At 37.3% G+C, this 12510-nt stretch overlaps 1 protein-coding gene across 1 annotated transcript in view; it reads right to left on the reverse strand.

The window, feature by feature from the left end:
* Positions 1-12510, reverse strand: part of CHCHD3 (coiled-coil-helix-coiled-coil-helix domain containing 3) — a 273592-nt gene that overhangs the window by 210523 nt on the left and 50559 nt on the right. The window contains exon 3 of the mRNA XM_041727307.1: positions 6376-6457. Coding sequence (XP_041583241.1) covers positions 6376-6457 — 82 coding nt within the window. The remainder of the gene's footprint in view (positions 1-6375; positions 6458-12510) is intronic.

Consider the following 12510-nt stretch of genomic DNA (forward strand, 5'->3'; position numbering starts at 1 on the left):
TATTTCTAAGTCAGAAATGAGTTCATTTGCCTGTGACAGTTGAGTGCCTTGAGAAAATATTGACTAATGGATCTTTTAAAGTCACTTAAAAACTACACTTTGATGATAAACTATTGATAAATATCAGTTATCAACAGCACTTATTCCCTGCAAATTGTTGGGTTTTCTTAATTACTATATACCTACAGATTACACACAGGTTGAAGGTATGCAATTTCATAAATGCATCATTTGTGTTTATAAATGATTGTGTTGTGATGTTTAACATGACACTACTTTAAAACAAAGGTTTATAAGTATAGTCTCTAGCTAAATGTCTTTTTAAAGGTGTAATTTGCTTTTATTTTTAACAAAACATAGCATATATATGTATATGTCATAGAACAGATTGTCCTTGCTAGAAGACTGTCAGGTTCCAGCTCCAGTGATTCAGTTGAACAAACGTTTGTGAGAACTCACTACATGAAAGGCACCACACTAGGTAAATGACTTCAGACTTACGTATTTTCAATGTGACACTAACCCACAATACCCTGTTTTTCTCCAGTACATTCTTTCCTCCTTCCTTTCCCAGCTTTTTCTTTCAAAGGCTGAAAACACCAATAATAAAACTGAGGTGAATTATTATATAGGAGTTTAAACAGAAGATACCACTGCTGTGAATTTCACTTTTAACTATAAAAAACTAAATGCACAAATAAGTTTTAAGCCCTTTTTTGATGACAAGCCCTTACCTGATGCTATAAACTGAAAAAGGAATGAACTGTGTTATACTCCAACTTACACAGATACTGATAAAATTTATGACTACTTTACTAAAGCAAATTAATTATCTTAAGCCTCACAAATCTAAGGTAATTTTCCAAGTAATTAAAAATGGGCTAAAATTTCAAATGATGTTCATCTAAAAACAGCAAGCAAGTCATCTTGGTTGATGTACAGTAGTTACAACATCACGTAGCAATTCCCCTTCTTCCTGGTTTCTTGAAGAAAGGTTATTAAAGCCGAAACACTTTCACTTGCCTTTATGGGTAGAGAGGTAAAATTCAAATGCCAAAGGTCAGAGGTCAGAAGTAGTCACATTTTCTTGTTGTCAGAGATTGACTCTTGAAGGTAGGTAGGATGCAAGAAGACCACATTTAAAAAGTCTATACTCAAACTGTAGCATACTGTGTCCTGCTACAGTTACAATACAGGATGGTTAGCCATAACCAAAAATAGGCAGTAGAGAATAACAGCAAAAACAGACTGCTGACATGGCATTTACTCTTGACTCCCAATGCACCAAACAACTATTCTATCCATGAGATGATATGCAAAACTATTATTCCAAATTAGATCCATCAATTTTACTGTGTGTACTAATATTTCGTCAGTGATTTTTGGGGTATCAGCTTGTCAACTAAGCAAACCATTAAAGATGTTCATAAAACAGAATCAGATCTAAAAATAAACTGAACTGGGATTCCATGTGTAAATATTTTCTTAGATGCAGGGAAAAAATTAGAATACTGCATATACAGTCATAGTGCTTACAACTAGCTACATGGTCACTGGTCTTAGTAGAGACCTTTTAATAAAGCAATTTTTAATTAGGCTATGTCTGCATGTAGGTTTAAAGGCATGGAGATATAAAAAGGAAAAGTTCAGGTACATTTTCAGTGGGCTAATGAAATACCTTCAGTTTAAACAATTTCTGAATGGGACCTAAATATGTGTGTCACTGCCAGGCAGAGATGCTGTAAGGGGCCTTCTGCACCAGGTGGGACATGAGCCAGACACTCAGGAAGTCCTTTCCAACCTGGCAGACATTCCAGCCTTCAGTGTGTGGACTGTACTGGCGGCATGCAGATTCAGAACCAGTCTTCCATGTTTTTGCCTGCCTGAAAGCAACTCACAATTGCTGTCTGCCGTGCAGCAGTCATGAACAGTTGCCACAGCCTCTGTGTAGCATCAAAATTTGCACAACTGGTGTGTCAGCAGCCTGGAAAAATTCCGGGGATGACAGTGGAGTGATCTTTCAAGGAATGCTGTGATGCCAAGGTTTGGATGGTGCAGAACAAGAATATCAAGACCCTGAATCCAAGAGTGATTTAGAAGAATTAGACCCAGTGTGAGCAAGTTGTAAGAAGCCCTTCACCCTGGGTTTCTCCCTAGCAGCACTAGTGACATACTGAGCCAGATAATTCTTTGTCTGGGGTGGGGAGGTGGTTATCCTCTGCATTGCAGGACATTTAGCAGCCCCCTGGCCTGGACGTGCCTGCTAGATGCCAATAACACCAGGCAAGTTGTGACAGCTAAAAATGACTCCAGACGTTGTCTTTTGTCTCCTGGGACCAAAATCTCCCCCCCCTGAGGACCAGAACACTCTCTTCACCTCTTTATTTTGCTTACATTTTCCTTTTTCATGAATACACAAAGTGATAGGTTTTTTAAAAATTCAAGTAAATCTTAATGAGCTCTTTCAATAAACCTTCTAAGAGATAAACCATTATGCTATAATTTGCAGCAATTTCCTTCTTAGTGGTACACCAAATGCTTCTTAAAATCGATGACATCTTCAATTCAATGAAAATGAGCCACCCACCACCATCCTTTCCATCCTTTCCCCTTGTTTTGCAACCTTCATCATGACTTCCTTCTTCCCCACTGTGTAGTTTTAGTAGTACCCAGTTCTTCATGAACTAATGCTTCTCTTGTCTTCCTTTTGATTCTTTTGAGTTATCCTTTATGCTCCTCAAAATGTTCTTGCTTCCTAAGTTAGCCAGAGGTAAGTTTCAGTCTTTCGACCAAAAATCCAACTGAAAGAAAGGTCCTTCTTTAAGCTAGCCTGATAGAAGACCTTTCAGATTATTTCCCTGCCATGAAGTCAGCTTATTAAAAAGACTGTTCCTTTACCATTCACCACACAGGCAAAGTGAATGGGGCAGATATGAAGCCAGAATTGTTGAAACAGTGTGATGGGTCTTGGGGACTCACTGTACTCTTCTCTGGTTTTCAGTGTGCTTTAAAATGTCCATAATAAAAAGGGTAAACAAGAATAAGAAATATTCTGTAAGGAAAAAAATATGGGGGATCCCTGGGTGGCGCAGCGGTTTGGCGCTTGCCTTTGGCCCAGGGCGCGATCCTGGAGACCGGGATCAAATCCCACGTCGGGCTCCCGGTGCATGGAGCCTGCTTCTCCCTCTGCCTGTGTCTCTGCCTCTCTCTCTCTGTATGACTACATAAATAAATAAATAAATAAATAAATAAATAAATAAATAAATAATTTTTAAGAAAGGAAAAAAATATGATTTCCAAAGTCCTCTTCACACAAATTTGGTTCCTTATGTGTTATGTGCCGATCTTAAGAATTCACTATGGTTACGTGGGCACCTGGACTAGCATACAAGTAACAGGACAACAGCACAAGAAACTATTCTGTAAAACAGCTTACAAGGCTTTATTCAATTAAGGCAACACATACAATAATGTATTAAATGCTTCATGACTCCAAAAACTTACTTTTAAAAGACTACATACAGGGGCAGCCCAGGTGGCTCAATGGTTAATGCTGCCTTCAACCCAGGGCCTGATCCTGGAGACCCGGGATCAAGTCCCACATCGGGCTCCCTGCATGGAGCCCACTTCTCCCTCTGCCTCTGTATCTGCTTCTCTCTCTCGCTCTGTATCTCTCATGAATAAATAAATCTTTAAAAATAAATAGATAAATAAATAAATGACTACATACACATCAGGGCACCTGGGTGTCCAGTCAGTTAAGCATCTGCCTTCAGTTGAGATCACAATCCCAGGACCCTAGGATCCAGCCCCCTGTAGGCCTCCCTGCTAAGTGGGGAGCCTGCTTCTCCCTATACCACTCCCCACCTCTGCTTGCACTCTCTCTCTCAAATAAATAAATATCTTTTTAAATAAGTGAATGAATGAATGTGAATGAATGAATGAATGAATGATAAAAGACTACACATAAAACTTTCCTAATGCAGGGCTCCTGGGTGGCTCAGTCGGTTAAGCATCTAACTCTTGATTTCAGCTCATGTCATGATGTCCAGGTCATGAGATCAGCCCCATGTCAGTTCCACACTGAGCATGGAATCTACTTAACATTCTCTCACTGCCTCTCTGCCCACCCTCTGTGTGTGCTGTCTTGCTGTCTCTGTCTCTCTCTCTCTCAAAAAAAAAAAAAAAAATTTAATACTTTTTCTAAAGTTTCTTCTCCAGTAGAAAAAAAAGAAAAGGAAACAGCTATTGATTCTACCAAAAACTATCCTATAAATGAACACACACTTTTTGCCAAGATTTGACAGGAGAAAGTTTTCACGAAGAAGGCTTCAAACGAAATATTTTTTCTTAAGAAAAAATAATAAAAAGGGTGTACTACCCTCTGCTCTCCTTAAAGGTGATAGTAAATAAATTCCTTATCAATAGTCATTTGTTCAGTTTACAGGGAGGCTGCCAGCCCCGGTCCACATGAGATATGAAATTGGCTCTCACTGGCACCTTTGATTCATCTCATGTGCCCTTTACCCTTCCATAGACCAAGGTAGAGCAAATGGGAGTTGAGTAACAAAGGGCAAAAAAACACCATAAAAACAAAACACCACAGTAAGAGGTATTGTACCATATGGGAAGAAAGGAAGACAAAAATCCTGGTGAAATATAATAAGCAAAGTAAATATGAGAGTCTAACCAAAAAAGCCTTATTAAAATAAAATGCAATTAAAAATAATAAAATATCAAAGACAAGAAATTCTACCATAACATATCGATTTTCTTTGCTTAATGAAAATAGTCTGAAATTTTCTGAATATTTAAACTTCACTCTCTAATTATATACTCCATCAACCTAACCCAATTAAGTAATTATAAAGTGCTGCGTAAGAAACTACTGAAATATACACACAGACCCTTTTAGCAGGACTAATTACATCTTGATTTTTTTAAAACCCTAAGCCATGAGCCTTTCTGAGAAAATGGTGGTCTTAATCTAAAACTTATGTCCTGTCCCACACATTTCAAGCAAATTAGTGGTAGCTTAGCACTTTGTCAAAGGGAAAGAAATATTAGAGAACATTTTTCAAAGCCCTCAGTTAAGAAATAAAAGCTTTAAGGCCCAAAGAGGTTAAATTATATGTTAAAGGTCCTGTGGTCAATGAGGACTAGAATCCAATTCAAAGACTTTACATTTAGCTCTCTCAAACAAAATAGTTAAGCAATCCAAAATAAAAACAAATATATACTAAGCATCAACACGTGGTAGGCATGTGCCTAGTATTCACAGTAGAAAGACATTCACATGATTATATAAAACTCTTTGCTATATGCAAATTCCAGAAGTAACACAGATGGGAAGCACTTGACTGTATCTTGGATCAAAATGTATTCACATATTTTTATAAGTATATACTTTAAATCTTTAAAAGTAGTATTTTTTACCAAAAAAAAAATATTATCATGCTGTTTTGAACATTGCTTTTCTTCAATTTATGGCTTTTCCACATCCTTCTGAATCAGCACATAAGGAACCACTTGACTGTCTGATATTCCATTGTAGGCATGTATCATAATTCATTCAGCCAGTCCCCATAATGGGCAACCATTCCAGTTTTCTATTATTACAAAAACACTTCAGAGAACATTCTTTCAGCTGTAAGTAGTAATATTAGTAATGACAATAATTGCATTGATGTACAAAAGAATAAAATGTTCAAGAATAGAACAGAATTATGGAGGATCTTATTTTTCAACCTTACATATTTCTGCAATGCCTTCAGCTTTTTTAAGTGAGGACATTACTAACTGGTGCTATATGTTAATATGGACACTATGTGAAACATATGACATTTCACTGTGAGCAACAATATTGTAAGCCTTAACACCCATTGTAGACTGTACAATTTTCGATCATAAAGACATCTGGTGAAAGAAACTAACTAGTCTAAGAAATGCCTGGAGAATCCTCAAGAACTACTTCTTACATACTAAGAAAGTTCTCAGTAATCATACAGCTAAGAACCACACAAGAGATATAATGGTCATAATCCGGGGGCACCTGAGCAGCTCAAGGGTTGAGCATCTGCCTTCGGCTCAGGTCGTGATCCTGCGGTCCTGGGATCAAGTCCCACATCAGGCCTGCTTCTCCCTCTGCCTGTGTCTCTACCTCTCTCTGTGGGTCTCTCATGAATAAATAAATAAAATCTTTTAAAAAAAAAAAAAAGCACAATCCAAAACTGAAAATGGCCACATTCATATACTCAACACATTCTGAAGTTCAGCCAAACACAATACTGAGTCTTATTACAATCATTCTCCAAAGGTGTTTCATAATTATGACCAAAGTCCACCAAAATCTGTCTCCGATACCACAAAACTCACCGTTTCTGGTTTTCAGACTCTTTCCTGGCTTGCTCCAATGCCAGCTCCTCAGCTACTCTTCTCTTCAATTCTTCATCAGAAACTAGGATATAGAAAGAGTGGGAGGAGATTAAAATCAGTGATTTCTTAAATATAGAAGCAAGAAAATACTCCAGAAAACAAAGCTGAGACTGGATCTTAATGGGCAAAGTTCTGCCAGCTGGTCAGTCTCCATGGAACTACCCAAGCACTGCAGAAAAGACCAATTAGTGCACTTCATGAGTAATTTAATCAAAAGGTCCCTGGTGACCTAGAAATTTCCACACCTGCCAAAATGTATAATAAACTCAAGGAGCTGCTTACTGCCCAGTGGGGACTGAGCCGTTAAGTACAAATTCTTTAAAATGATGTCCTATCATTAAAGTCTGACAATCACATATAAGGGGAGGAGATGCTGTAAGAAAGGGACTTCAGACAGGAAAATGACACCGAACTATTCTCATTTTGATAATTAAACATTTCAAAAAACATTTTTTTAAATAGGCTCCACACCCAGCATGGGACTTGAACTCACAACCCTGAGATCAAGATCTGAGCCAAAGATCAAGAGTTAGACACTGAGCCACCCAGGTGCCTCATATAATTACTTTAAAAAATCATTTGTGACAGGAAGAAAATCAATTGTATTTACATTCATTTTCCATAATTTATGAAAAAAGGCATTTATGATTTATGAAAATTTTAAAGCCATATTTTTTGGAAAATATGTCATTCAATGTCAAGTGCCAACAATTGGAGAGATATACAGAAAAGTGCTGACAGCTGGAGCTTTCTAAATATGTGGTGACTTGATTTGAAACATCTGGTCTTTCCAATTGGAAGATGTTGTGTGATATGTTTTGTAAAGATTCTTACAGCAAATAAAATAGACAAATTTTATATGTTCCTTAAGAGTCTTCCATAAAAAATAGGCAGAGACTATCTCCATTGTGCTAGAAACTCACCACCTAAAATCATGATGAAGAAAGCACCAGAAAAGCTTGAGAGAATCTATGAATACACACAGGACCTAAGAAGTATTTCAAATGGTGGAGTCTATGAGGTGGAAAACCAGCAGGACACTTTATTTGATGACCTCCACATTAAAGTGCCTTGCGTCAGGGCACATGCAAAAACTGAATTACAACAAGGTATTTTAAAATTTAGCTGACACTGGACAATAACAATGAAGATATGGGAAAAGTCATAAGGACATGTTCTCTTAGGTGTGGGATTATCAGAAAACAACAATAGAACCAAAGGACACCATCAAGGTGAAAAGACAAAGCCATGGAATGGGAGAAAATACTGGCAAAGATACAAGACTTGTATCCAGAATACACAAACAAAAAGACAACAAAATTTAAAATGGGCAAAGGACGGAAACAGGCATTTCTCTAAAAAAGATAATACAAGTTGCCAATAAACACATGAAACATGGGTCAACAGCACCCATCATCAGGGAAATACAAATCAAAACCACAATGATACTCCAATTCAAACCCAGTGTAATCAAAAAGACAAGCAATAATTAACAAGTGCTGGTGAGGGATCCCTGGGTGGCGCAGCGGTTTGGCGCCTGCCTTTGGCCCAGGGCACGATCCTGGAGACCCAGGATCGAGTCCCACGTCGGGCTCCCGGTGCATGGAGCCCTGCTTCTCCCTCTGCCTGTGTCTCTGCCTTTCTCTCTCTCTCTGTGACTATCACAAATAATAAATTTAAAAAAAAAAATTAAAAAAAAAAAAAGTGCTGGTGAGAATGTAAAATGAAGTGGCCACCACAGAAAACACTCTGGCAGTTCCTCAAAACGCTAAACACAGTTGCCATGTGGTCTAGCAATTCTACACCCCGGCACTGTACATACTCAAGAGAACTGAAAATATTTACAGCAGCATTATTCACAATATTCCAAAAGTGAAAACAACCTAAATGCCTATCCACTGATGAATGGGATAAAAATGTATATCCATCGCGATAAAGCTGTAAAACGAAAAAAATAATATAAAATAGGGAAGTTCCTAGCTTCTCTGTACAGTTTTCTGCAAAAGGCTGTTCTGCTATGGACATTCTCCAGGGTCCCTTTGAACTATACCCTATGCTGCTGTTTGGCATCTCTCCTACTTCACAGTCTATAAGATGAGAAAGATACAAGTCTCAGCTTTGAAAAGGTCACATAAAATCAAGAAAAAAAAAACTAGAACAGAGAATTCTGTCTGCATTCAGGCAAATCTTAAAGCTTTTTTCAGTATTAAAGATTTAAAATAATACAAACGCCAGCAGAGAAATTCAGACAGGGTAGCCCGGGTGGCTCAGAGGTTTAGCGCCGTCTTCAGCCCAGGGCCTGATCCTGGAGACCCAGGAACGAGTCCACATCAAGGTCCCTTCATGGAGCCTGCTTCTCCCTCCCTCTCTCTCTCTCTCTGTCCCTCATGAATAAATAAATAAAATTTAAAAAAAAAGAAAAAGAAATTCACAGACAGTAATAGCTCAGCAAAGATCCGAATGGTCTTTGTTTTTCCATCAGCTAGACTTTGGATCAATCAGGTAACCTACCTGATTTTCTCATGCAAAACCAGGATCTGCTGGGTTACATGGGGGTCAGCTGGCTATGGAATTCTAGACTATGTACTCTACAAAGTAATAATTTTCACCTTTTCAGCTACCTCTCATAAACAAGCAAAACATCACACTACATTTTTTCAAGTTGCTCACAGCTGGTAGCTCTAATTAGTAGCAAACATTGAACAAATATTTAACCCAACTGATACTACACAAACTATAGTCTTTAAGTTTGCCATACCAGTTAGAATCTACAGAGTGAGGCTGATATGTATAATCAGACCGCTTCCCCCTGGATTTTTTTCAGATCACCACAGCAACATTTTTATTTTTCTCAGGCAAAATCAATCAAAACCTCAATCACAATTCAAATGAATTTCATTCAAACAATTAAAACTAGGCTTCGGTGAGAGCATACCAGCTCTGAGTATGCAGCAATGGGATCCGTTTTCTCAGTGAACTGGTAACTCCATGTCTTCATAGTGCATTTTATGTCGCTTCTTTAGGGGCTTCCTACTACGGGAAAAGCCAAAGTTAGCAGAGAGCTTTTTATGAAGATGTGATAAACCTAAAATGGAACAGTAAGGTCTCCATTACCAAATGGTGACCAGTTGGGAGGTTAGGAAGGAAGCCATGAAGGAGAGACTGCAAAGAAGGAAATGTAGCTTCAAGGCCTGTCCTCTTTCTCTATACCATCCTACCTATTCTATCAGCCCCACCACCTGCCCAGTGAGGTGTGAAACAATGGTGCTGTCATCTAGGTAGGCCACAAGGAAGAGAAGTGGGAGTGAGAAAGCACCAGCCATGCAAAGGGCCAGAAACTCTTGAGGCCACTGAAAAAGACATGCCCCAGGGACTGATTGACATCACTTTTGGTCAGTAAAGAGACCAAAGCACAGCTGTCCTTTTAATGCCCTAGCTATTCCTGGAAAAGAAAAATGAAAAAAAAAAAATTACAATTTTGGGTCACAGCTGAAAAAGGAATTACCTTAGCTACAAGTGAGAATTTAAAATAACAAAAGATAAAACATGACCTAGCATAAAGAGCCTAAAATCTAAAATAGCAAATCAAAGCCCAGGCAGAAAAATAAACCAGTGTAGTAATGGGTTTTGAGCAAATCTAAGTTTCATGTTATTTGTTTTTAAATCAATAGAATACAGAAAGCAACAATACATTATTTCTTCCGATGGGTCTGGTCCAAAGCACAGAAGGAAAAAAGATATACCATTTGGAGACCACTATTTAAAATGGCCTTTCTGAAAACACTCTTTTCAGCTCTCAGGATCTGAACATTTTCTCAAATAAAACTGTTATTAAATTAAAAGGTCAGTGTTTCAGGATGGGCTACTTTCAGAGAAGCTCAGGAAAGGCCAACCTTGCCTATTAGCACAGTGAGTTTCCAAGAAGATCTTTAGGGACTGGCAAAGTTTGTGAAATGAGAAAAAGTAAAAAAAAGAAATGTTCAAGCCATATAAATCAGATTTGCCATGGAAATCTGCAAACCTATTTCAAGCTCAGTAAGTATGGTTCACAGCTTTTACATACATACATACAACACTTTCCTTTTAAAATGTGTTAAGACAAAAGGGTATTTTCTTCACATACTTGAATCCCGTACTTTTAAAAATCTCCACAAAAATCATTTTATTGTCTTTCTCAATGGCAAATGTGTCTTAATGTACATAAATACTGGCATTTTCTCAATTAGTTGTAGATAACACAACACTGCAGAACATGGAAGAAAAAATAAAGTATTTCAATTGCTTGGTTATATCAAGTCTGGCTTTAAATGCTTCTTTTAAAAACAATTATTGAAAATAACAAGTACTTGTATGATTGAAAGCAGCTCCTAATTCCTAACAAAGTCATATTTGTTTTTAGTGTACAACATTCTAAACAAATGTTTTGGTTAATCCATTAATTCTTTACTAACTGCCTAGCAATCTTTTATTCCTCTTGGCTATGTTCTAAATTTCTAAGAATTTAAATTCTTAAGAAATTCTTTTTTTTATTATTAGGATAAAATGCTATTCTTATTGGCTTTATATGTTGGGGTTCTATCCAAGAGTTCATTTTTTTATTTTCTTTAATTTAAATTCAATTTGCCAACATTTAGTATAACACCCAGTGCTCATCCCATCAAGTGTCTTCCTTAGTGCTCATCACCCAGTTACCCCAAATTCCTAAGAAATTCTAAGAATCTAAATTTCACATTTGGGTTCAAGATCAGGTAAGAGGGGGTGGCCTGGGTGGCTCAGCGGTTTAGCTCCGCCTTCGGCCCAGGGCCTGATCCTGGAGACCTGGGAGCAAGTCCCTGCATGGAGCCTGCTTCTCCCTCTGCCTGTGTCTCTGCCTCTCTCTCTCTCTCTCTCTCTCTCCCTCTCTCTCTCTCTCATTAATAAATAAGTAAAATCTTGAAAGAAAGGAAGAAAGAAAGAAAGAAAGGAAGAAAGAAAGAAAGAAAGAAAGAAAGAAAGAAAGAAAGAAAGAAAGAAAAAGAAAGAAAGAAAGAAAGAGAGAAAAGAAAGAAAGAAGAAAGAAAGAAGAGAGAAAAGAAAGAGAGAAAAGAAAGAAAGAAAGGGAGAGAAAAGAAAGAAAGGGAGAGAAAAGAAAGAAAGGAAGGAAGAGAAAAGAAAAGAAAAGAAAAGAAAAGAAAAGAAAAGAAAAGAAAAGAAAGAAAGAAAGAAAGAAAGAAAGAAAGAAAGAAAGAAAGAAAGAAAGAAAGAAGAAAGAAAGAAAGAACTCCTACTTATTAGAGATCCTAGTATTCTTAGGAATAGAATACCATGGTCTTAATTCTCAGAGAAAATGTAGCATAATTTCATTATGCCTCACCTGCTTTCTAGGTTATAGGACTGTGTCCAAATTCCATTTTCAAAAACTGGTTAAACTAGAGGAACACAGGGAAGGAAGAAGTGAGAAAAGAGATTCACTATATTCAAGATAGTTCCTTGAGTGGAGAACAGAAAGATGGAAGAACATTATGAATGCCACATCATCTATGAAAAAACAAAAAACTGACACTGCAACTATGATTCAAGATTTATATAGATTCCCTGAACCTCAAGGGATGTTATCAACGTCCTCTGTAACATGGACATGACCATGACTTTCCCTTCTCTTCATTTTCTTTGCAATATCCTCACACTATAATTCCCTCCTCAATTACAGTATTTCTTAATCTCTAAAAGTTACTTAATAAAAGTGATGGCTTGCCTCTTAGCAAAATGTCAGGTCCTCTGGGATTTTTTCTTTACTCTATTTCTCTTTCTGGTTTTACCATTTGCTGATACATGTCATGTCCAATTTTATAAAGCCTATTATTTTCATACACTAATTTAAAAACCCTGAAGAGAAACTATGAAAATCTATTCTAAAAGGGACATATATATATATATATATATATATATATATATATATACCTAAGTGCATAACACAAGCAGCAGACTTTAGAAAAAGGCAGAGCCTCTGCCAGGATTGAGACAGCTGAGCCACAACTTATACCATAAGACATAATCAAATTAAACTTTCAGCTTCATAGAAATAGAATTTCAATA

This window comes from Vulpes lagopus, chromosome 13, assembly GCF_018345385.1.
Source record: "Vulpes lagopus strain Blue_001 chromosome 13, ASM1834538v1, whole genome shotgun sequence".
NCBI classification, from domain to species: Eukaryota; Metazoa; Chordata; class Mammalia; order Carnivora; family Canidae; genus Vulpes; species Vulpes lagopus.